This window comes from Alligator mississippiensis, chromosome 3, assembly GCF_030867095.1.
Source record: "Alligator mississippiensis isolate rAllMis1 chromosome 3, rAllMis1, whole genome shotgun sequence".
Taxonomy (NCBI): domain Eukaryota; kingdom Metazoa; phylum Chordata; order Crocodylia; family Alligatoridae; genus Alligator; species Alligator mississippiensis.
In genome coordinates this window covers 152,872,873-152,895,931 of record NC_081826.1, presented here as the reverse complement: position 1 = coordinate 152,895,931, position 23,059 = coordinate 152,872,873, and the positions used below count along the sequence as shown (strand labels likewise).

The following is a 23,059-nucleotide window of genomic DNA, read 5'->3' as shown; positions in this document are numbered from 1 at the left end:
GCTAAAATTCATGCTGTGGCAGCATTTTTAAAGAAGAGGTAAGAGATGGAGCAGTGGAGAAATTTAGTTATTCATATGTAGATAGATTTCCCCTGAAGTCCACCTCTCTTCTATTTGATAAGTAGGAATAGAAGACAAAACAACAAATCAAGTGCGGTAGAAAAATGTAATACTCCTGTCTTGTGTATCTACTTTGAGGCCTTCAGGTTTCAGGTTGAGCTATTTAGTGAGGGCTGGTGCCGTCCAGTTTAGGGCTGCCGCTGAAAATTGTGAATGCAATCTAAGTAGTTAGTATTAATTGTTAAGCTTGGTCATTGCTTCAGAGCATAAACACCAGTGAGACAGCCAGGTAAGATCTAGATGTAGCGTGTTGGCCTGTAGCTTTGCTGCACAAACCATATTACCAGGCAGCACAAATGTCTGTTTTTAATAGAAAACAGTAATTGATAACTTTACAATGTTCAAGAAGGTGTATGCATATGAGAAATACTTGGACTGATATAAAATATTCATTGCGTTTGATTTTGAAAGGATCCATCTGAGCATTTTTCTTTGTTATCCTTAGGGTCCCTTCCAGGATATACTGTTGCACTCTGTTTGACTATTGCTATTAAAAATAAAGCCAGTAATGATGAAATCTTCAGCATCTTAAAAGATGTGCCCAATCCTAACCAGGATGATGATGATGGTAAGGATACTTGATATTAGACACTGTAAAATCCTGATTTGTTCTGTAACTGAAACTACTTGTGACATTGTATGGATCTGTGGGTTTTGCTGGTACATAACTTTGTATGCTTTCTCCTTTAGCAGCAGTTACTTAGCCTTACAGAAGAAAGACGTACATGGCTCAAGTGCATTAGCAGGCCTCCCCCAATTCAAATAGAATAAGCATTCTCATAAGGCCTTGCTTGGCCTTGCCTAAAACTTTTCCAGCCCTTCTACCAGTATAGCCAGAGCCAGGGTTTAGCTTACTGGGCCTCTCTGTCCTTGGGGATATTTTTAAAGAAAAGTGTGTGAAAGAGAGTGAGGCTTGAGGAGTGGTGATTTTTAAACTTGGTAGTTTGGGTGGGACAAGTTTGATTTGCTCTGTAATTCTTGTATTTATACAAGCACACAGGTGTAGAAGTGCCCCAGTTTAAGAAAACATGGCTTACAAGAATCTACAATAAGGACTCATAGTAGAGGTGATATCTTTTATTAGACCAAGTAGATTTTTGAAAAAAATTAAATCTACTTGGTCTAATAAAAATATATTACTTCTACTACAAGTCCTGATTGCTTTTTCCTCTAGACCATTATGGCTACAACCTGGATACCTGACACATGGAAGAATCTGCAAGGCATTTCACTTTGATTTGTCATGCCCTGAAAAACAAGCAATTTAGTACTCATAGATCTGAAAGACAACAGTGAGTTTTGCAAAGGTTGCTAAATTTTCAGATGGGAATGGAATCTTCCCTGTTGGTATAAAACAGGAGTTGAATATAGTCTCCCATGGTAGCTCCTGATTCATGGTGGGAGCCTCTACCACTGCTTCTCAAAGTATTTACTTGATTCCCTGCCCACAGATGCTAAAAAAAAAAATAGGTGAACAAAATGATGAAAAAAATCCCAGTTCTCCTCAAAACTTTGTGAAGATTAAATGCCATTAACTTAATATGTACTAGAAGTTCTTGTTGTTCCAACTTTCAGATGAAGGGTTCAGCTTCAACCCTCTGAAAATAGAAGTTTTTGTACAAACTCTACTCCATCTAGCTGCCAAGTCCTTCAGCCACTCCTTCAGTGCCCTCGCAAAGTAAGTGGATGTGTGTGTTTATGCATGTGCTTGTATATGTGGCTTCTGGGTTTGTGGAACATATTTTGATTGAACCAGTGACATGCTTGGTGGAATAATGCTTCCATATAGCATGACAAGGTTCCTTGGGTGAATTTGATATCTTTTATTAGACCAACCCAAATAGTTGGAGAATAGTTATTAAGCAAGCTTTCGGGTTCAAAAACCCTTCGTCAGGCTAAGGAAGTTTCATATAGCATAACATTTATACAGTAAATTGAGAAGACCTGGTAGGTGGTTACTGACAGGATGGTAATATGAATGGTATAGATCAATTTTAATGTAGTCTACTTGTGCAAAGACTACTTGGAACAAGAGTTCTACACGTTCTGAGATATGCCCCTTGACTTCTTGCTCATGTATAGTTGGCAGCTGGTATTAAGTGGAGTGTCCCATAGATCGGTCTTGTGGCCAGTTTTGTTCAATATCTTCATTAACAAACTGGAACATGGGCGGCTGGTGCCTCTTGAGTCGGGGGAGGGGCATCTGCCCCCCTGACACCAGTCAGCGACCGGGGAGGGGAGTCCCCCACAGCTGATCTCACTGACTGGGGGGAGGGAGGTGTCACCCAGTGGCCGATCTCACTCACCAAAAAGCGGCCACTTCTGGAAGTGGCATGGCCACTTTTGCTGGTAACCCCGCTCCCTGGCCAGTGCTCGCAGCTGGGGCACCAGCACTTCTGCCTGCCCCCCTGTCTGTCACCTAAACAGGGAGCACAGCCTGACAGGGGGTGCACCAGTGCTCTCAGGGGGGTGCACGTGCACCCCCTACTCATCACCACTGAGCTGGAAGATGGGATAGATTGTACCCTCAGCAAGTCTGTGAATGACACCAGGCTGCAGGGAGTAGTAGATACGCTGGAGGGTAGGGCTAGGATTCAGAGTGACCTAGACTAACTGCAAGATGAGTTTCAACAAGGACAGGTGCAAAATCCTGCATGTAGGACAGAAGAATCTCAAACACCACTACACGCTTGGGACCAACTGGCTAAGTAGCAGGTCTGCAGAAAAGGACCTGGGAGTTACAGTGGACAAAAAGCTAGATATGAGTCAACAGTGTGCCCTTGTTGACAAGAAGGCTAACAGCATACTGGGTTGTGTTAGTCGGAGTGTTGCCAGCAGATCAAGGGAAGTAATTATTCCCCTCTATTCAGCACTGGTGAAGCCACATCTGGAGTACTGTGTCCAGTTTTGGGCCCCCCACTACAGAAAGTATGTGGACTAGTTGGAGAGAGTCCAGCAGAAGGCAATGAAAATGGTTAGGGGGCTGGGACACATGACTTCTGAGGAGAGCCTGAGGGAACTGGGTTTATTTAGTCTGCAGAAGAGAAGACTGAGGGGGGATTTAATAGCAGCCTTTAGCTACCTAAAGGGTGATTCCAAAGAAGATGGAGCCTAGACTGCTCAGTGGTGGCAGATGACAGAACAAGGAGCAATGGTCTCAAGTTGCAGCAAGGGAAGTTTAGGTTGGATGTTAGGAAAAGCTCTTACGATGAGGGTGGTGAGGCACTGGTACGTTACCTAGAGAGATGGTGGAATCTCCATCCTTGGAGATTTTTAAGGCCCAGCTCAACAAAGCTGTGGCTGGAATGATCTTGCTTTGAGCAGGGGGTTGAACTAGATGACTTCCTGAGGACCCTTCCAACCCTAGTTTTCTCTGACTATGATTCTAATTGCAGTAGTCAGGTGTGGCTTATCTCTCACCTAAAGCTCTTCTCTTACCCAAGAGCAACACAGACCAGACCTGGTGACAAAGATAAGTTTTTGAGAAACACCATTCAGAGGAGGTCATGTTTGCTCCTTATATAAAACAGTAGTGAAATAAATTGTCCCCAAAACAATTGGGGTGTGGGGTGCAGATAGAAGGGGCAAAGCACTGTCAGTCACTCCCTGGTGGAGAGAGAAGACTTATCTGCATAATATTCTCCCTAGAAACAAAAAGGAGATTTGGAAGGTATAAAATCTTGTTCCTTAGAACAGGTTGGGAGATCCCTAGGGAAGAGGACAGTTTTTATGGCCCCAGCTTCCAAGCTGGTAAAAAAGACTAGATGCTCCTGAACTTGGGGAATCCATGTAGGATTCAGCTGGGGCAAGCTGTGGGATTTTGAGTGGGCAGGACACTAGCCGAGAGAGACATCTGCATGGAAATTGCTGGTTACAAGGGATTGCTCTGAGGCTATTTCTAGATAGAGAATCGAGGTGAGATCTTGTATTTTTTACCTTTTATTTTCCTCTTATCCGTCTCTCAAACTATAGTTGTTTCGCTTACACCTTTTATCTTTTCTTGTAATAAAACCTTTTTTCCTTTTGCCTGATTGTCGGTGGCAAGCATGATAACAAAGCATTTCATACTTCAGGGATTCCTCTTCCTTGGAAAGGGGGGGAGGAATCTGGATCTGCTTTTTTTTTTTTGCAGACCCAGGGTAATAACCACAAAGAGTGGCAGAGTTTACACTGTTGAAGCTGTGAATTTCTGATTTGGGATTGAGGGAGACTGAGATTGGCTAGGGTTGAGTTACCCCAGGAGCAAGATCTTATCTATCCCCTAAGAGACACAGTAGAACATAGGAGAGAAACTTGAGCTCCTAGGTGGTATCTTAGTAGTGCATGGTTTATTACAATCTGGAAAGTTAAAATCCCCCATTAATACCATCTCATGCTTTTTAGATTATCTCGTCATCTCCTTGGAATGCCTTGTCCACGTCTTCCTGACTTGGTAGACTATAACAGACTTACGCCATAATATCACCACTATTCATTCCTTCTAAGCTGATTTGTTGTCTTATTCCCCATGGAATTAGGAACCATATTTTTGGCATATGGTACGATACCTCATTTTTCCCCCAAACCTATTATTCTAAAACAGAGTATACCCCTCAATGTTATTTCAATCATGGCAGTTGTCCCAAGTTTTTGTAATACCAGTTAAGTCATAGGTTCATATTTGCAGACTGTGACTTCCAGCTTACCCTGCTTCCTCCCTGTACTCTTTGTATTTGTATGTATGCATCTAAATACTTATGCATTTTGACCTACTAATTTTTCCTTTGACATTTTTGCTCTTCTGGGGCTCTCTAGCTCTTCCCCAGAATTAAACTGCTTCTCCCAATTTAATTAGCCTGAAAAATTAGCTAAAGAAATTCTCCATCCAACATTCATTATGGCTTTGTACCACGTCCCACAGAAAAACTGAGAGAAGTGAAGCTTATCCTCCAGTATTATGTCTAAATCTCATTAGAGACTCCAGTGCAAAATGACTGTGCTCTACCAGACTCATGTTAGATTGTATTCTTTTGCTGTTAAAATGATGTTTTAAATATTTTAAATATTTTGATTAATTCTTATATTTTAAAAATTCCAGTTGGATCATAAGCTTAAGGCAAAGATGGTCTCCCATGCTCACCTCAGTTAAACATCCTGGTGCTCTGCCAGTTTATATATATGAATGTAATAGGTATACGTCATCGGTATTATTAATATAGTCTGAATTTGAAAAGCCTGTATAATAACACATGATGAAAAATCCAATCAGAGTTTTGGGAAGCACTCAATAAGTAACTTGATTAATTCCACATTTATTGATTTTAATTTCATTTTGGATTGCTAATATTTTTTTGTATTTAGTCTGGCAAAAACCAGAGTTCTTCTTGTGTGATGATATTTAAGAGAAATGAACCCAGCACCATATCTTACAGCTTCATCTCTTTCTCAGAAGTGGCCTGAGAATATTTACACATAGCCAGTAATAGAGAGATGTTCAGAATGCCCCAGATAAGTGATCAGAGGCACTTGCCACAGCCCATCTTAAAATGTGCTTATTTCCCTTAGTTTTAGATTTACCTGCTCCCCAGTGTCAAGTAGCACCTGCTCCTGGTTCAGTGTTCCAGCAGTGTACTGTGCTGGTGATATTACAGCTGCCTGGCAGCCAGCATAAAATGGGGTAGGTAAGTGGTACATTTCTTTACTATATGTCATGGTTTTGCCAGTCTCTTATAGTCCAAAAACTATGACCCATCTTTAAGTTTGCAAAACCATGCCATAGAGTGGGGAAAAACCCTCTTGTGACCCCCTGTTGGCTGGCTCCCTGTGTGAGATCACAAGCACAGCATACATTGGAACATCTCAGAGCAGGAGCAGCTAACAAGTAGGTAAACTTTAAATAGACGTGGGCTTAATATCTAGTGTCTCCCCTTCCCTTCCCTCCCGTCTTTCCTACGTGTATCTATCCCCTTATGAAGAAACATTTCAACTTTTATGTTTTCTACTGCAAGCATTGAAAACTTTCTTGAAATCTTTCTTTGCTCAAAATGTATCATGATTTCTTAACACATTCTTTAGCTATGTTCATGTAAGGTATGCTGTGATCTGTGTCCAGCTGTTTCTGAATCAGCTTTTTTCTCTCTTGAACTGTCAACAGAACATGAAAGTTGGTTATATAAAGTTGAACTGCTCTTTAAATGTAGAAAGGTGCATTGAACTACATAAAATGTGCATTTGTCTCTTGGTTGAAGAATTGCATTACTATAACAAATGGTGAGCCCCTGACTTGCAATTGATCATAGACTTTATTGTTAGTGCCCTGTTACCATCATTGGCACACGTGGTCACTACTGATTGCATAGTAGGGCCTAAAAGTAATTTATATCTGCATAACTAACTTCTGTAAACACTTCGCAATTGCCTTTACTCAGTTGAATTCCCACCTCCTCATTGCTTTGGAGTAGATTGGATCATACCGTGAGCATTGCTATCTATTGACCAAAAGCAGATATTTACTGGACCAGTTAAACTGCTGGCTGTGCACCTGCTGATTGCTTTTATCTGTTGTAACAAGGTTTCATGAAGTCTTCAAAACGCTTGCTGAAAGTGATGAGGGGAAGCTCCATGTCCTAAGAGTTATGTACGAGGTGTGGAAGAACCATCCACAGGTAAGAAAGCTGGCTTCAAATAGGTGATGGCATTTTCATTCACCAGGTGAGCACTGAGAAGCACCAGAACTTGACTGCGTTTATTCTCTCTCAAAAAGAATGAGCGCTTGTTTGCTCCAAATGTATGTGAGAGAGAATTTGCAATTCCCTTCCTGGTGTTTCTAACCTCATACTAGATGCAGATGCAAATTTTATCCGTTGCTAATTAAGCTAGCTGTTCCTTATTGAAATTGTTTCAAGCTGGGAATAAAGAAATGGCCAGTCTGACTTTGACTTTCAGTTTCTAAGTGCATTACTTGAACTGCAAATACCATAATGTCTCTTTGCTGAAATGTCTCTTTGTTTACATTGAAGGTTGCTTGTAGCAGAATCACTTTTCCCAGGATCTGAGATTTTGTAAAAACTTGTCTTATATTTCAAAGTGAAAAATGGAAATCTAGGCTACTTAGATCTTGCTCAGATCACAGACATTAATGTAAATTAAAAAAAAAAAAAGAGAGAGATTATGGCAGATTTGGTCAGTGTTGGATACAGAAGAACGTATAAAAGGTTTGTACAAAATCTTGACCTCCAAGCACAAGTTAGCTGACATAAGTTTGTTGGGTTAGTTTGAGTAAATAATACACTGAAACTTGAAGGGAAAATGCCAATACCTTGAATAACTTTTAATTTTTCTCCAGTGGTTGATTTAACAAATGATTGGTTCAAAAGTGGAATAATTCTCAGCTGAAAGAATTCATAGGCATAGTTTCTAGAAACTTTGGTTAGTTGGCTGCAGAAAGCCTTATCTACCTCATCCTCCTGGTCAGGTGGTTTATAGCAGACACCCACCACAACAGTCACCCTTGTTGCTTTCCCCTCTAACTTTAACCCAGAAACTTTCAACAGGCCTCTCTCCAGTTTCATACTGGATCTCTGAGCAATTGTACATCTCTTTTACATACAGTACAATTCTTCCTCCTCTCCTCCCCTGCCTGTCCTTCCTGAACATTTTGTACCCATCCATGCTAGTGCTCCAGTCATGACAGCTATCCCAACAAGTCTTTGTTATTCCAACTACGTCATAGTTCCTTGACTGTGTAAGGACTTCCAAGTCTTCCTACTTGTTTCCCAGGCTCCCTGCATTTGTGTGCAGACACCAGAAGAACAAAAGAAATGTCAAAGGAAAAATTAGTAGGTCAAAAATGCATAAGTATTTAGATTTATACACACAAATACAAAGAGTACAGGGAGGAAGCAGGGTAAGCTGGAAGTCATAGTCTGCAAAAATAAACCTATAACTTAAATGGTATTACAAAAACATGGGACAAGTCTCATGACTGAAATAACATTCAAGGTTATGCACTGTTTTAGAGGGATAGGTTTGGGGGTGGAGGGGAGGAAGTATTGTGCCATGTGACAAAAATATGGTTCCTGGTTCCACGGGGAAGAAAGCAACAAACCAGCATAGAGGGAAAGAATAGTGGTGATATTATGGTGCAAGCCTGTTATAGTCCACCAAGTCAAGAAGAGGTGGACAAGGCACTCCAAGGAGATGACGAGATCATCTAAAAAGTATGAGATGGTATTAATGGGGGATTTTAACTTTCCAAATTGTGCCAGACTGCACTTGTAAGACATGATACATCCAGAATGATGGTGACACTATTTCTTCTGTATAATTGCCGTGCTATAATTTAGGGAGTAGGAGTCTGCCTGCATTATCTCCCTCTTCCAATCAAATCTTGCTCGGTGAATCATGTAAAAAAAACCCCCAAATACTAGCTACCCAGCTCAGCGCAGTTAGACTGAATTGACAGTGCATGTAAAGGGCATTGGAGTGCAGACTGACTCAAACCATTCTAGATTTCTGCAAACCTGGTGACAGCTAAATTATGAGGTTGAGGTTACAAAATTAAGACGTTCAGTCAGAAGAATGTCAGAATGGTTTTTTGGGTCTTTTTGTGCCACCACAACTCAGCTGTTTTCTGCAGGTGTGTTATCATGTGGCCTTTGAGTATCACATTCCATCTTTTCCATGAGACCCCTGTTTCACTTGGTAACAGAATGGATAGTGTTCAGAGTTTGAGGCAGCTGTTCAATATTTTTGTTTTCATTCAGTTCTTACCCTGGTCTTCCTAAGTGCCAGTTGTCCAAAGTCTACATTTAAATACATTAATTTCTCAGAGGTCTTTTCTGGGATATTAATCATGGTACTTCAGTACCTCACAGACCATTTGCTACAAATCTTTACTGCTGGCAGATGTGAACTGTGAAGGTAGTTGACCACTGGATGCTTTTCTGGAGGATGCTATAATCCAAATAAGAGCCATTTTGAGAAGCTCCTCTGGCCTGTATTTTGCAGGTCAGGCTATGTGATCACGGATGTTCCTTCTGGTCTCATCTGAAGACACATGCACTGAGAGTTCTAGTGTGGGAGACTAATTTTGTTCTTTTTCACATTTCCTATGTAACTAAGTCATAATATGCCATCTATATCCATCCCTACAATGAGCATTAGAGCACTTCCTCTCTCTAATAGTTGTGCGGATAACCATATTGCACTATATGAAAAGGAATAGGGGAGTGTACTGTGATAGCTGAAGCCTTGGAAGCTTCACTACTGAAGATGAGCCCTGTTTTCCTGTGTGTCAGGGCTGCCTTAACTATCAGAATTTAGGTGAGGGTCCTATAGTCACCTGCCTCATGTGCCTCTGTTTCCAGGAGGAGCATAAAGGGTCAGACCAGGAAGGGTTGCAACAAAACCAGGCACTCCTGCCTATCTTTTATCTGGCTTATCTGGCTTATGTCTGGCTATGTACAAGGCAGGTGAGGCAGTTCCACCTGGCCACTACTGTGGCAGTGCCTGTGTTGTATCATCCTGGAAAGGGTCTTGGGGCACCCCAGTTGAGAACCACTGCTTTAAGAGAAGCAGGTTCCCCTATGTAGTGCAGTATGAAAGCTGTTACTGATGATTGCTGGTGAGTCATGAGAAAAGCCATAATTGATAGTACTTCTTACTGCTGTTTGTTGCAATGAGCAATAACTTGTTACAGTAGTTTCACCACTCCTATAATATGACAAACAGAAGGATTTTTTTCCTTGTCTCCCATGATGCAGATGATTGCTGTGCTTGTTGACAAGATGATCCGAACACAGATTGTCGACTGTGCTGCAGTAGCAAACTGGATCTTCTCTTCAGAGCTTACTCATGATTTTACTAGGTAATAAAGTAAAATACTTTCTTTTGGCATTTCATTGCATTTGTTGTTTCTGGAAGTAGCTTATTTTAAAAAAAATAAAATAAACGCTGCTCTAATGTACTGTAGTAGGCAGCCGTTGATCCTCTGGATCACAGTGTACACGTAAGAGGGCTAGTCATGTGCCTGATGAATCCAAGTACCAAGTCCTGCAACTATTGCACCAAGTCCTTCTATGCATATGCCTGGGCAAGATATGGAAAAGTGGAGGCTGCTCAAGACCTACCATCCCCACTTTAGACCATTGAGACAGAATCCAAAGGCCAGACTGAATCCAGATGTTCAGCATCTCAGAGGTTATAGCTTCTTCCAGAGAGCAACAAAGAAGAACTGCTGCTGACTGCCTAACACCTCAGTGAGGGCGTGTTTCTGTCAGGGTGATGTCCCTTAGTCTTTCTCCAACCAAAGAGTACCCACAAGGCAGTGGGGAGGTTAATGTTTTGAAGCATGCTACTCTTACCTTACTCTGGAGGTTGCAACATTGCAGTATTTTATAGGAGCTACCCTGCCACAAGTAGCCCTAACACATTGCCACCAGGCCTTTCAGGCAGATGTAGTTTACAGTCATACTCGGGACTATTTAATGCAGTTTATGGTCATACCCAGGACCATTTAATGTACTAAAGCATGGTGAGCCAAGTGGAAAAAACTTGTGCTCTGCATGCCTGTTGTCAGTGCTTGCTGGGGGGGAAAGACCTTGAACTGTATTCCATGACTGGGAATTCATAGTAGGGCTTTTTTCAGTGAATCCCAAATGGCTTATATTTCTGTGTTTTAAGCAAAAGTAATGAGAATCAGTCATGATTTAATTATAAAAAATATGGATTATGTTTTTCTTTTTATATAAGGTTATCCTGTCCCAAAATTCAGTAGCCACAAATGGGTGTGTGGGTATCTGATAAGAGAGGTGGGACTCCCAGGTCCAAAACTTCTGTGGGCAATATTGCATTTTGCTGCCCCACCCCCATCCTCCAAAGAGGTGCTTAATGTTCTCTCAACTGAAGCTACATTAGGTTGATTGGATTTGGACCCATGACTGGAGCTATAGATGCTGCTACAATACAAGCAATGATTTTTAAGTTGGGGGGTGGTAGGGAAATGGCTGATGCACATCAATTTGAAGTTTGCAGCACAGGTGGTCCACATTTAACTTTCTGGTAACTGCAGATACCATTCTCGTTTACTGTTTTTTGAAGTTCTACTTACCCTTTAATAAGGGGAATATTTGCAAGCTAACGATATTTACATACTTTTTTCAAGACCTGTTCATCAGTTCTTAGGCATAAGTCCTCCAAATTGTTTAAAAGAAAAAAAAACTTAAAACATTACAACGTAATGGTATAATGGAGAAGCTCTGGTACCTTGACAGCTCAGCCTAATTGGCCTGAAATAAAACCTAAACCAGGGGTGGTGTACGTACACATGCCTCCGTGTATGTGGCTCATGCATTCCAGAATGATTCGAATAGATCAAAGTATAGGAAAGTTTTGAGTTTGTATGGCTTCCTGTTACAGACACAGACCTGTAATCAATCTAAATATTGAGTATTCTTTCTTCAATTAATGTCTGCACTCCAGTGCATAATTAAATCAACTCGGGTTATAGTTGGAAAGCTTTTTAAATTCTTACATCTATGGAATCAGTCCACTTATTAAAATAAATCCTTATAACAATGGGAATTTGAACAGTTGCTGGCTGTCAGTCTAAGAAAGAAAATTGAGTTGGTTTTTTGGTGTGATTTTTTTTTTTTTTTGTCTTCCTTTGTATAGTTTGCAGTTTGTTGGGTATTCAGATTTTACTATGTGGTTATAATTGTTTTTTTGGTCAGGTTCTATATCTGGGAAATCTTACACTCTACAATTCGTAAGATGAACAAGCACGTTCTCAAGATCCAAAAGGAACTAGAGGAGACCAAAGCAAGATTAGCCAGACAGCACAAACGAGTATGTAACGTATATGTTTTATAAATGTGCTATTTGCATATTGAGTATTTACACAGTTCAAATTATGTCACCCCAGTAAAGTATGATATGTACACAACCTGGTATAAGACCTGCTGTGTGAGGCCCAGAATAAAGATGCTGTTAGGAAACATGTCATTCTTTACAGAAAACTGCCCATCTTTAACACTTTAACCATGAGTCTGACCTCAGTACTGAGAGAGATTATAGAGCAGGTGATCAAGAGGCACCTATACACAGGGCAGACATCTGCTTCGCCATTAATCCAGTCTTCTGGAGCTTGCTAATTAACACACTTCAGCAGCCTCTGTGTCACATCTGTTCAGTGTCCCCATGTTTCAAAATGACTGCAGGGGTGCTTTAACTTAAGGCACTAACTGCCATTTTAAAGTGTGGGGCGCTGAATACATGATACTGCGGGCACTGTAATTGGAGTGGCTCTCAGAGCCACTCTAATTTAAATCACATACCACTTCACTCTGGAGCACATGTATAGACATCCAAGGTGCATTTATACACATACCTTTTCGTGCTACGATGTGCCAGAGATCTGACACTTCGGAGAAGACTCGATTAATCTGCACACAAGTTGACCCACACTGAGCTGCATCGCATGCAGTTGTACAAGCAGCAAAATGCACTTCAGTGCACAGAAAATGGTGGCGGTGTGCTTTTGAATTAAAACACCTTCAATATATTTTAGTTCAAAAGCGCACTGCTGCCATTTTCTCAGTGCTGAGACACACTGTTTATACAAATGCATACGGCCAGTGCTGCGGTGCAATCAAATGACCGAGGAGTCTATTTCTGAATGAGAACAAAGTGAAAGAAATGCATCAATTTGAGAATGAGTTATGCCTTAAACAACTTAATTGTTTTCTGTGACAAAATGACAGGCTCTGTGGGTGGGAAGAAAATAGTGGATGTGATGTACCTTGACTTTGATGCTGTCTCCCATGACCTTAGTAAGCTAAGGAAATGCAAACTATATGAAAGTACCGTAAGGTAGATATACATCTGATAGTATTCAACAATTAATCAAACAATTAATTAAACAATTAGTGACATGATAGCAGGGTGGATTTGATTTAAATTGAGCCAAGGTGAGGGCATGGTCAGCTAGTAACCATGCCATTGTGTGGAATACCTAAACTAAGTCTTGTTGGTTTTGGCATTTGTTGAACTCTAAAGATTTCACTATTGCCTGCTGAGTTCCAGCAACACCCACGATACTTATTTATGCCCTTCACTTGCATTCATCACCAATTGATGGATGCAGGTTAGTGCCAAAATCTTCATCTGTCCCTGTAACTCAGGGACAGGCAATTATTTGGCCCCCCCAGGCCACATAGGCAGTTCTGGGGACCTACTGCAGACTGGTCAGCATTCTTCCCCTCCCCCCCCCTGCTGCAACAGCCAGGAGTCCATGTACCCTGCAACTTCTCCCTGCACACAGCCCCAGCCCTTCCTGCACCTGCTCTGGATTCACCCCAGCCAGAGCAAACCAGCCGGAACCCACATGTACAGCCCTGACCCCAGCCTGCCCCATGCCTGCTCCAGACCACCTGTCCACACTGAGCAGCAGCCAAGCAGAAGCTACTAATCAGAGCAGGGGAAAACCAGCCCCTCTCCCTCACTGCCGCTGAGCCCTTCTTGCTGCAGCTGCCTGGAGTCTGTGCCCAGGCTGACCTGAAGCTCCTCTCCACCACTGTCACTGCCAGCTCTGGGTCACCCAGTGGGGCAGCAGTGGCACTGGAGAGAAGTTACAGAGAAGCCCAAGCATGAGCTCTGGGCAGCTGCAGCAAGAAGGACCCAGCAGTGGTAAGTGTGGAGGGGCCTCTTTTTTTTTTCTCCCACGCTGAGCAGCAGTTTTTGCCTGGCCACCACCACTGCTGCTTAACATGGGCGGGCGAGTCCAGAGCCGATGTGGGGCAAGCCGGGGTTGGGGCTGTGCACACAAGTCCCAGCCAGTACTACAGGGCTGGGGCTAGCGGTGGCAGCAGCCAGAAGGAGCCACTGCTACCTGGGCTGCCTACAAAGGCAGTCCAGTTGCAGAGCTCTCTCAGCCCTCCTGGATGCCCAGGGGGCAGCAGAATAGTGCCTGGGCCAAGTGGGACTGAGGGATCTGCCACAGGCCAGAAAAAGTCCCTTGGCGGGCCGAATCTGGCCCATGGACCATATTGTGCCCACCCCTGCTGTAACTCCTCCCTCTGACAGTCTGACCAGTATTACATAACAATCAAATGAATGCGTGTTTATCAGCTGGGACAAAACTTCTATGCTTTTCTAAAAGTCTACCCCCATGTCCAGCCTAATGGCTGCCTAATGTGTCCTGATGATAATGTACATAGACCTACCTTCTTCAGACATCCACAGTGGGTGTATATATGTTCATCTCATTGCAGTGAACTCCCATTCTGAAAAGTGAAGCTTCTTTAAGCCTACCACATTTCTTCTGGTCCCTAGCCAGTTTTCTCTCCTAGTAGTGGCGACTCAAGCTTTGTGGCTTATCTTGAGCCATTCTACCCTTCTAAATTTATTTTTTCCTTACAAGCCCCTATTAAAGCTAAAATGCTGTTTAAAAAGCAAAAATCCCAAATAATCCCGTCAATACCACTCAAAATATTGTAAGGCAGTATACTGATCCATTTATGTTGACTGCAAGCAAGCATGCATGTCTGCCTGTCTTACCAAGGAATGTTAACAAGTCTAGTCACATTCTGTATGTCACTCGTTGTCACTCCTAGCGAGACAGCGATGATGATGACTATGATGATGACCGAAGCAGTGACAGGGAGGATGGACCATTGGAAGAGCAAATAGAACGCTTGCAGGAAAAAGTGGAGTCTGCTCAGAGTGAGCAAAAGAATCTCTTCCTTGTTATATTCCAGGTAATGGTGTGATGGATTTCCTCCTCTAATAGCTTGCAGGTTTTGAGGTAGCTTAAGTGCATACTACCAGTTTGCAGTGTCAGTCCTATTGCAGGCATTTGAGGGGGAGGGGAGGGGAGGGGAGGAAGCGGGGGGTGGGGATAGATAAGTTCACTATGGAAGTTACTAATACAGTTCTAACACTCCTGCAAACAACTTAACAGATTATCTTAGACAAGACTTGCCTAGCTTTAGGCAACAGAGTCCTTGTTTGTTTGGAAACTTGTCTGAATGGAGGTAATATGTTTTATGAGACTAATACAAAGGTAATGAATACCATCCAGTGGATTATCTTGTGTTTGCGTGAAGTGTTAATATTTGTCCAATGTAACTTTCTTTTGCTTGACAAGACATACTTGAACTAGTATTTCATTAATATTGTTCTTTTTTTGTAGCGTTTCATTATGTTGTTAACTGAGCATTTGGTGCGATGTGAAACTGGTGGGATTGATGTAGTTACGCCCTGGTACAAGAGCTGTATAGAGAGGCTGCAGCAGATCTTCTTGCAGGTTGGTTTTGTTAAATCATTTAGAGAAATCCTATATGGCCACTAGAAAAAGCTGTGGGTGACTTCTCAGAACTGATTGCATTCTCCCAGCCCTGTCAGCCTTCTTGAATTAAAACACATTAAGGGGTCTGGTGGTTAACTTGGAAGGTTAGAGGTATATCCCCTAGTCCTAGTCCTGTGACATTTGGACAGCAGTTCCCAAGCTCATCCACTTAACATCTCCCACAAAAAGCCAAAGGTGATAACAGGACTTTTGGCTGCAGGCAGTCAGGGTCAAAAATAAAAATAAATAAATAATATAAGACATGATATTTATTTCAGTTTTAGTACAAATTAACCAATACATTCTAGCTTTTCCTTTTTAACTGGATTGCATATGCTGTTATGGCTAGTTAATACTGATTGTTTTTGTGACTGCCAACCAGTGACGACTGGGCCATGTCTATGGTTAGCTGCTTCTGCCACCTGGTAGCAGATAGCAGCCATAAGAGGAGAAATTACCAAAGCACATGCACAACTTCTGCCAACTTTGCACAGCTCCTACCAAAACTGCATGGTTCCAGCTTACCAGCTGTCCTGGTAAGGTGTGAAGTGCAGCCTGGCTAGGCATGGCTGTTAAAGGAAGTGTAGCAGGTGGCAGAAGGCATGGATGTCTGTATCTGCCTTCTGTTCAGTACTGGATGGTAGACGACTTCAATCAGTGAAAGCTAATGTTACTCTGCTGACAGAAAAGAGGGGTTCTACTGCCACAGAAGAGCCAAGTGTATGGATTCACTGATGATTTTCCTGGCAGAACCCAAGTTCTCCTGGCAAAACTAAGTGGTGTAGATCTGGGCTGTCAAATTGATCTGGTCCCATGAGCTGGATGAAGGTTGTTGGACCGGGACTGATCCCCTGTGCAGCATGCAGGACTGGTCTGGCGAGGTCCTGCATGCAATGCGTACCTGTGCCAGCCCCCTCTACCATATGCAGCACCAGATCCAGTCTGTGCATTACAGGCTGCATACTTTCAGTGCCAGCCTGTAATGTTGTGTGCACAGCCTCAGAGCTGGCATGTGCTGCATGCGGGTTGCAGGGTTGGGCTGGCCACACACATTGCATATGGTGCCCCACCAAACCAGCTTCATGCTCTGCCTCCAGCACACCCCAATCTGGACCAGAACCAGCACACAAGGCTGGTTCAGTGGAGTGCTATATATGGTGCATGCCCCAGACTGATGCCCTGTACCACAGCACCAGGGTCCAGTCCATGTACTGCATGCAGTGAGTGGGGCTGGGGCTGGGGCTGGCCTGTAGGGTCAGTCCAGAGACCTATAGGCTGAGTCATACGGCTCCATGAGCCAGATCTGGGCCCTAGGCTGTGTGTATGTTACTTCTGGTGTAGATCAAGCCTGAATCACTGTTACAGCCCTAGCTTTACCATGTTTCATTCTGTTGCTATATTCTCACAGGGTGAGAAAATATATATAATAACCCTCAACAGGAGGATGGTTGGCTGAAGTAGCAGTTAGATACTTTAACAAAGCTAGCAGACAAGTGCATGGGTTTGAACAAATATTCCATTACAGTCAGGGTATATATTATAACAGTGATCAGCAAGCCCCAGAATGCATGCCCGAGCATGGTACACAAGACCATTTTCCTTGTCATGCCACCACAGCCAGCCTGGGCTCTGGGCAGCTGCCACCAGCCACGGAGCTCAAGCTGCTTGCAGCAGGAGGCTGCAAGCCCTGCTACAAGCAGCCTGGGCCCCGTGGCAGGTAGAAGCTGCCCAGAGTCCAGGCTGGCTGCAGCTGGGAGACTGCAAACCGCTGCATAGGGCTCCGCTCCCTGGCACCAGCTCCACAGCTGTGGTGGCTTGCTGCGTGTCTCCGGGTGCACAGCCAAGAAGGGGCTTGGGACAGCGCTGTTCCCTGCTGTCTACCTCCCGGCTTTCTGCCACAGCCAGCCCAGGCTCTGATCAGCTGTGGTGGGCAGGCTGCAAACAGCTATGCCAGGCTCTGCAGCTCCAGAGGCGAAGGGGCAAGGGCAGCACACCATGTCCCCTCCCCCACTTTTTGCCTGGAGGCACACATGCAACTATCACCAGCAATGAGGATCAGGCCCCTTGTGGCTCCCCGGCCTCTGGCACGCCAAGCCAAGATGGGGGTGGAGGTTGGGATGCTTGTGGCACTATGACCAAAAACTTTTCCGACCCCTATATTATAACTTGATTGTAAAAATACTTTGAGATCCTTTTAAGGCATTGTTCTCAACCAAGGTGCCACAGCACTCTGGGGTACTGTAAGATCCTTTTTAAGGGTGCTACGCAATATTACCTCTGTTAGGTGTGCACATACCTACACATGACTCATAAGATTAACTCAGAGACTTCAGCATAATATCAAAAATATTCTGGCTTGTTGAGGTCATTTTGAGTTCTTTACAACAACATTTACTCTGTTATTTTTCCATAGTTAAAGAAATATGTGGAAGCTAAGAGCTAGCACTTTCTGTGGGGAGCCTTGAGTTGAACACAGTTGACAACCACTGCTGTACTCTTGTGTACAAGGATAAAGAAACAAAAATGATAGTTGTAAAACCCTGTATTGTTGATAGCTACAATCATGAGAGAAGATGTTTAAGATTCTTGCCAATTGATACTTAGACCCCTATTAAAGTGGGTACCTCTGAACTTGAGATTTTAAATCTGCTAACTAAGGTTAAGAAGGTTAAAATTAAATGTAGGTGATTGGCTGAGACTGACAGACCTGGACACTGGAAATATTCTTGGTATGAAAACCAACAGGGGCTGTTGTAGAGGTTTTGGTATGTAATGCTTTATATGGATTAGTCTTGTCCATGTTCAAGAAAAGTTTTCCATGAAAACAAACTCCTCTGGCTTTTCTGGTGCATCTTGGACCCCTACTATGCAGTTACCTTTGTCAGAAGTTCTTACGTATGGGGAGTACTGTACTTGGTAAAGCTAGGTATATAACAAATGCAGCTCTTGTGTTCTGTAACTGCTGTGGGTTACACATAATTTTAGCCAAAATGTTTAATCCTTGTATATAAGAAGTCTGTGGGGTTTTTTTCTCTGAATGGTTTTTGTATACAAAGACCAATGAGTATAACAAAAGTGTCCTGTCTTTCTGCAGCATCACCAGATTATTCAGCAGTACATGGTGACCCTGGAGAACCTTCTGTTTACAGCTGAACTGGACCATCACATATTGGCTGTATTTCAGCAATTCTGTGCTTTGCAAGCTTGAAATATTTTCACAATGCAGAGTCTTAGCTGGTGGACTTAAATTGATTTCATATTTTTTAAAAATGGGAACACGACTTGGGAAAGAGAGAACCTTTTTATTTCAAGATGGTTTAACATGCTCTCCTATATAACTGATACCATACTATAACAAATGGCAACTATTTTAGCATCCTAGGCCTTATTAGTTATGGTTGGTAGGGAATTGGTGTGGAATAATGTATGAACTTTTTTAATTTTGTCCTTTTTAATTTTGGTCCGTTGACTTCATTATAGTATTTGTTTTGTTTTGTTTTTCTCCCATTTATATAAAAAAGCCAAAAAATTATAGATTTGGTTACCTCTGCCTGACCTTCCAAGCAAATTTAATTCCCTAATTACAGTAATGTGAAACAGGTGATAGGATGTTTAGTGAATGTAACAAATGCAAGTTTTCAGTGAGCAATTTGATAAATTCTCAGTAGCCAGACAGAAATTATCATAACTTTGGATATCCTAACTTTGGGCATGTGAAATGCAGTCACACTTACAGAGTAGTCTAGAGCTTATGGATCTAGATTACCAAAATGAATAGCTTTTCATGGTTTGAGCGAACGTGATTGAAATACAATTGAAATATGTTTTTTAAACTTTGTCTGGTGTCTTATTGCTGTAGCTGCAAACGTTTGTGCTGTCTATAGAACTAACTGCAAAGGATTTTGTAATAAACTTAGGAAAATATTGTATTTGATTGATGACTTGTAAAAAACAGTCCTCAGGCCTCAACAGTAAGTTGAAACAATAGTTATAAGCTCTTGATGCCACTTCAGCTTGGTAGATTGTACTGCAGATACTTATTTTTCAAAGAGGAAGTATCGACACAAGAGATTCATCACCTGAAATGCATTCTAAATTTAGCCAGTTTCTGCTTCAGTATTGCAGGCAGCAAGGAGAGAAGCCAAGCCTTGCCCGGCTGCCCCCCTGGCATAGTCTTTGTCAACCCAACTACTCTTCCAGTGGCAATATTCTGGCCAGCTGAATATGAACTTGCCTTAAAACTACAGATAGCTGGTGATGCTGTACGTTTCCTTTCTCAATAGAAGGTAATATATGGGAAATTCACCACAGGGGGATGCTTAATAGGCCTGTGTGAAGTGGAAAGTATTAACTTCGGATTCGAATTCAGCAATTCAGAAGGACAGTGATTCGATTTGGTGATTCAAATCACTGTCCCAATTCTATTTGGCCAAATCTGAAGGTGTTCAGCACCGAATCTTATTTGGCCATAGACTGTACAGGCAGGCAGTGCCAGTGGGAGCAGCCAGACAAGCCCCGGCTTGAGCCGGCAGCCCTGGGAGAAGCTGTGGCTCGTCAGGCTGCTTCCCCAGCTGCCCCCGACCGGGGAAAGGCAGGCAATGCTGCCATGGAGGCTGGGGGGAATGATTGGGGAGCTGGGGGAATTGAGCCGGGAGCTGGGGGAACAAACAGAGGTTTCCTCCCAGCTCCCCAATCATTCCCCCCAGCCCCTGCAGCTTCTCCTGGGGTTGCCAGCTCAAGGTGCAGCTCGTCCAGCTGCTCATCTGGCTGCCCCCCTGCTAGGGCAAGGCAGGCAATGCTGGCAGCCCCAGGAGAAGCCGTGGGGGCTGGCAGGAATGATTGGGAGCTGGGGGATCAAACCGGGAGCTGTGGAATCAAACTGGGAGCTGGGGGAAAGCCCCTGGTCGTTCCTCCCACCTCCCGATCATTCCCCCCAGCCCCCACAGCTTCTCGCAGGGCTGCCAGCACTGCATGCTTTGCCCCAGCAGTGGGGCAGCTGGGCAAGGCTTGGCTTCTCTCAGGGCTGCCAACTAAAGCTGGGACTCATCCGGCTGCTCCCCCAGCTGCTCCCGCCAGCACTACCTAGTGCCTGCCTGTACAGAGACTTCTCATTCAATTCAGATTCAGGGATTCGGCCACTGAATCGGGCCAAATCTCCTTCGAATTGAATCAGCTACCAAAGCTTCACACAGCCCTAATGCTCAGCCCCCCCCCCCCCCCCTTTTGCTGGGTAATAGCCACAAGAAAAAAAAACATTTTCAAAGACATGTGGAGAAAGGGTGATCTTGGAGACCTGAAAAGCAAATCTGAAGTCCCAAAGCAAGGACCTGGATAGCCCTTTGAGGAATTTCAGAACTACAGGAATCCTCAACTGGAGGATGGTGAGCCAAGACAGCAGCTAGGTGGACTTTGACCAAGCTTATGGACAAGTCCATGTGTTTAAGTAGATATTCCAGTATAGCCAAAATGAGAGAAGTTGTATTGGAGAGGTTTCTGTCCTGGCACCCTATTGAGAATCTGGACCTTTTATCCAGATAAATGCATCTAGTTGAATTCATTCTGCTGTGAATGAGGATGTCTTGCACTGGCAGGATGTTCTCCAAGAGCTATCTAGCCCCCAGGCTGTGAGGTGCAGATCTGGATGAAGCAATTTCTGTCCTGTGTCAGAAGGTCCAGGACCACAGGCAGAGCCCTGGAGTCCCTATTGGTATAAGAATTCATCACTGATGTCAAAATTATCTCAGCCAGGGGACCAGCAGGAACATCGTAATTGCATCCTGTCATTCCTTGTGGAGCACCCATACAATGAAAAGTATGGGAGGGAAAGCACGCTGGACTCCTGCCCATGGAATAAGGCAGACACTGCATTGGGAGCCCAGAGAGTGACCTTCCTGTTGTCATCTGATACAAACAGTTGGATTTCGGACAGCCTCAGTGCACAGTCACAACTGGAGAACTGGGATGTAGGGACATGACTCTTCAGCAGCAACCTGTGCATCTTCTGCTGTGGTGTGCTGGAGGCCTGGAAGGTATATTGTTAACAGGTGTATTTGGTGGCAAAAGCTGCTTGCTGTCAGCAAACCACTGCATAAAGAGGACTGTGTGCTGCCCTGTTTGTTGATTATAAAATATCACTGTAGTGCAGGTGTGCTCAACCCTTGGCTATAGACCAGATCCAGCCTCCAGAGCCATGTCATCTGGCCCGTGGAGCTCCTCACGGGTCTGGAAATGTAGTGGGGGGGAGCAGTGGCAATTAACACTGCCTCCATTCTGGTGCCAAATTGCTAAGCCCCACATGGCCGAACAGGACCCACAAACAGGATCCGGTGCTGCACAGCTGGTTGGCGCCCAGGCTGGACCAGACTCAGCCCTGTGCAGCTGGATGAGGTAAATGGACTGCATCTGCCCCCCAAAGCAACCTAGCACCATTCCTCCAGCCCATGTCTTTCCATTCTGAGAGAATCCTAGAAAATTAGGATTGGAAGGTGCCTCAGGAGGTCATCTAGCCCTACCCCCTGCTCAAAGCAGAATCATCCCCAACTAGATGGTCCCATCCAAAGCGTTGTCTAGCCAGGTCTTAAGGATCTCCAAGGATGGAAATTCCACAACCTCTCTGGGTAACCTGTTCCAGTGTTTTACTACCCTCCTCATGAGAGAGTTTTCCCTACTATCTAACCTAAACTGCTGGCTGCAACTTGATCATTTATTTTTGTTCTGTCATCTGCCACCACTGAGAACAGCAGCTCCATCCTCTTTGGAACCCCCTTCAGGTAGCTGAAGGTTGCTCTCAGCCTTCTCTTTTCCAGACTAAAGCCCAGCTCCCTCAGCCTCTCCTCAGAAGTTGCGTGCTCTAGCACCCTAACCATTGTTGTTTTCCTCCACTGGACTCTCCAACTTGTCCACATTCTTTCTGTAGTGGGGGACCTAAAACTGGACACAGTACTGCAGATGTGGCCTCACCAGTGCCAAATAGAGAGGAATAATCACTTCCCTTGATCTGCTGGCAACAAACACGCCTACTAACGCAGCCCAATATGTCATTAGCCTTCTCAACAAAGGCATGCTTTTGGCTAATGTTTAACATATTGTCCACTGTAACCCCCAGGTCTTTTTCTGCAGAGCTGCTGCTTAGGCAGTCGTTCCCCAGCCCATACTAGTGCATGAGATTGTTCTGTCCTAAGTGCAGGACTTTGCACTTGTCCTTATTGAACCTCATGAGATTTTTTTTGGTTCAATCCTCCAATTTCTCTAGGTCTCTGAATCCTCACCCTACCCTTCAGCATATCTATTACTTACTCCCCCCAGCTTGGTGTGACCTGCAAACTTCCTGAAGGTGTGCTTTATCGCATCTTCCAAGTCTTTGATGAAGATATTGAACAAAACCAGCCCCAGAACCAACCCCTGGGGCACCCCACTTGATACTGACTGCCAACTAGACATCGAACCAGTGATTTACTACCCTTTAAGCCCAATGATCCAGCCAGTTTTCTATCCACTTTCCAGTCCCTTTATCAAACACATACTTCCTTAGCTTGCTTCCAAGAATATTGTGGGATACTGTATGAAAAGCCTTGCTGAAGTCAACGTATACAACATCCGCTGCTCTCCCTGTAT

At 43.7% G+C, this 23,059-nt stretch overlaps 1 protein-coding gene across 1 annotated transcript in view; it reads left to right on the top strand.

Annotated features, from left to right (window-relative positions):
- The window catches only part of NCBP1 (nuclear cap binding protein subunit 1), a 54,925-nt gene extending 35,647 nt beyond the window's left edge, over window positions 1-19,278 (top strand). Inside the window, exons 16-23 of the mRNA XM_006266718.4 lie at window positions 566-688; window positions 1,696-1,798; window positions 6,671-6,764; window positions 9,864-9,967; window positions 11,832-11,946; window positions 14,712-14,855; window positions 15,290-15,403; window positions 18,540-19,278. Coding sequence (XP_006266780.1) covers window positions 566-688; window positions 1,696-1,798; window positions 6,671-6,764; window positions 9,864-9,967; window positions 11,832-11,946; window positions 14,712-14,855; window positions 15,290-15,403; window positions 18,540-18,653 — 911 coding nt within the window. The 3' untranslated portion in view covers window positions 18,654-19,278. The remainder of the gene's footprint in view (window positions 1-565; window positions 689-1,695; window positions 1,799-6,670; window positions 6,765-9,863; window positions 9,968-11,831; window positions 11,947-14,711; window positions 14,856-15,289; window positions 15,404-18,539) is intronic.
- The last annotated feature ends 3,781 nt before the right edge of the window (window positions 19,279-23,059 follow it).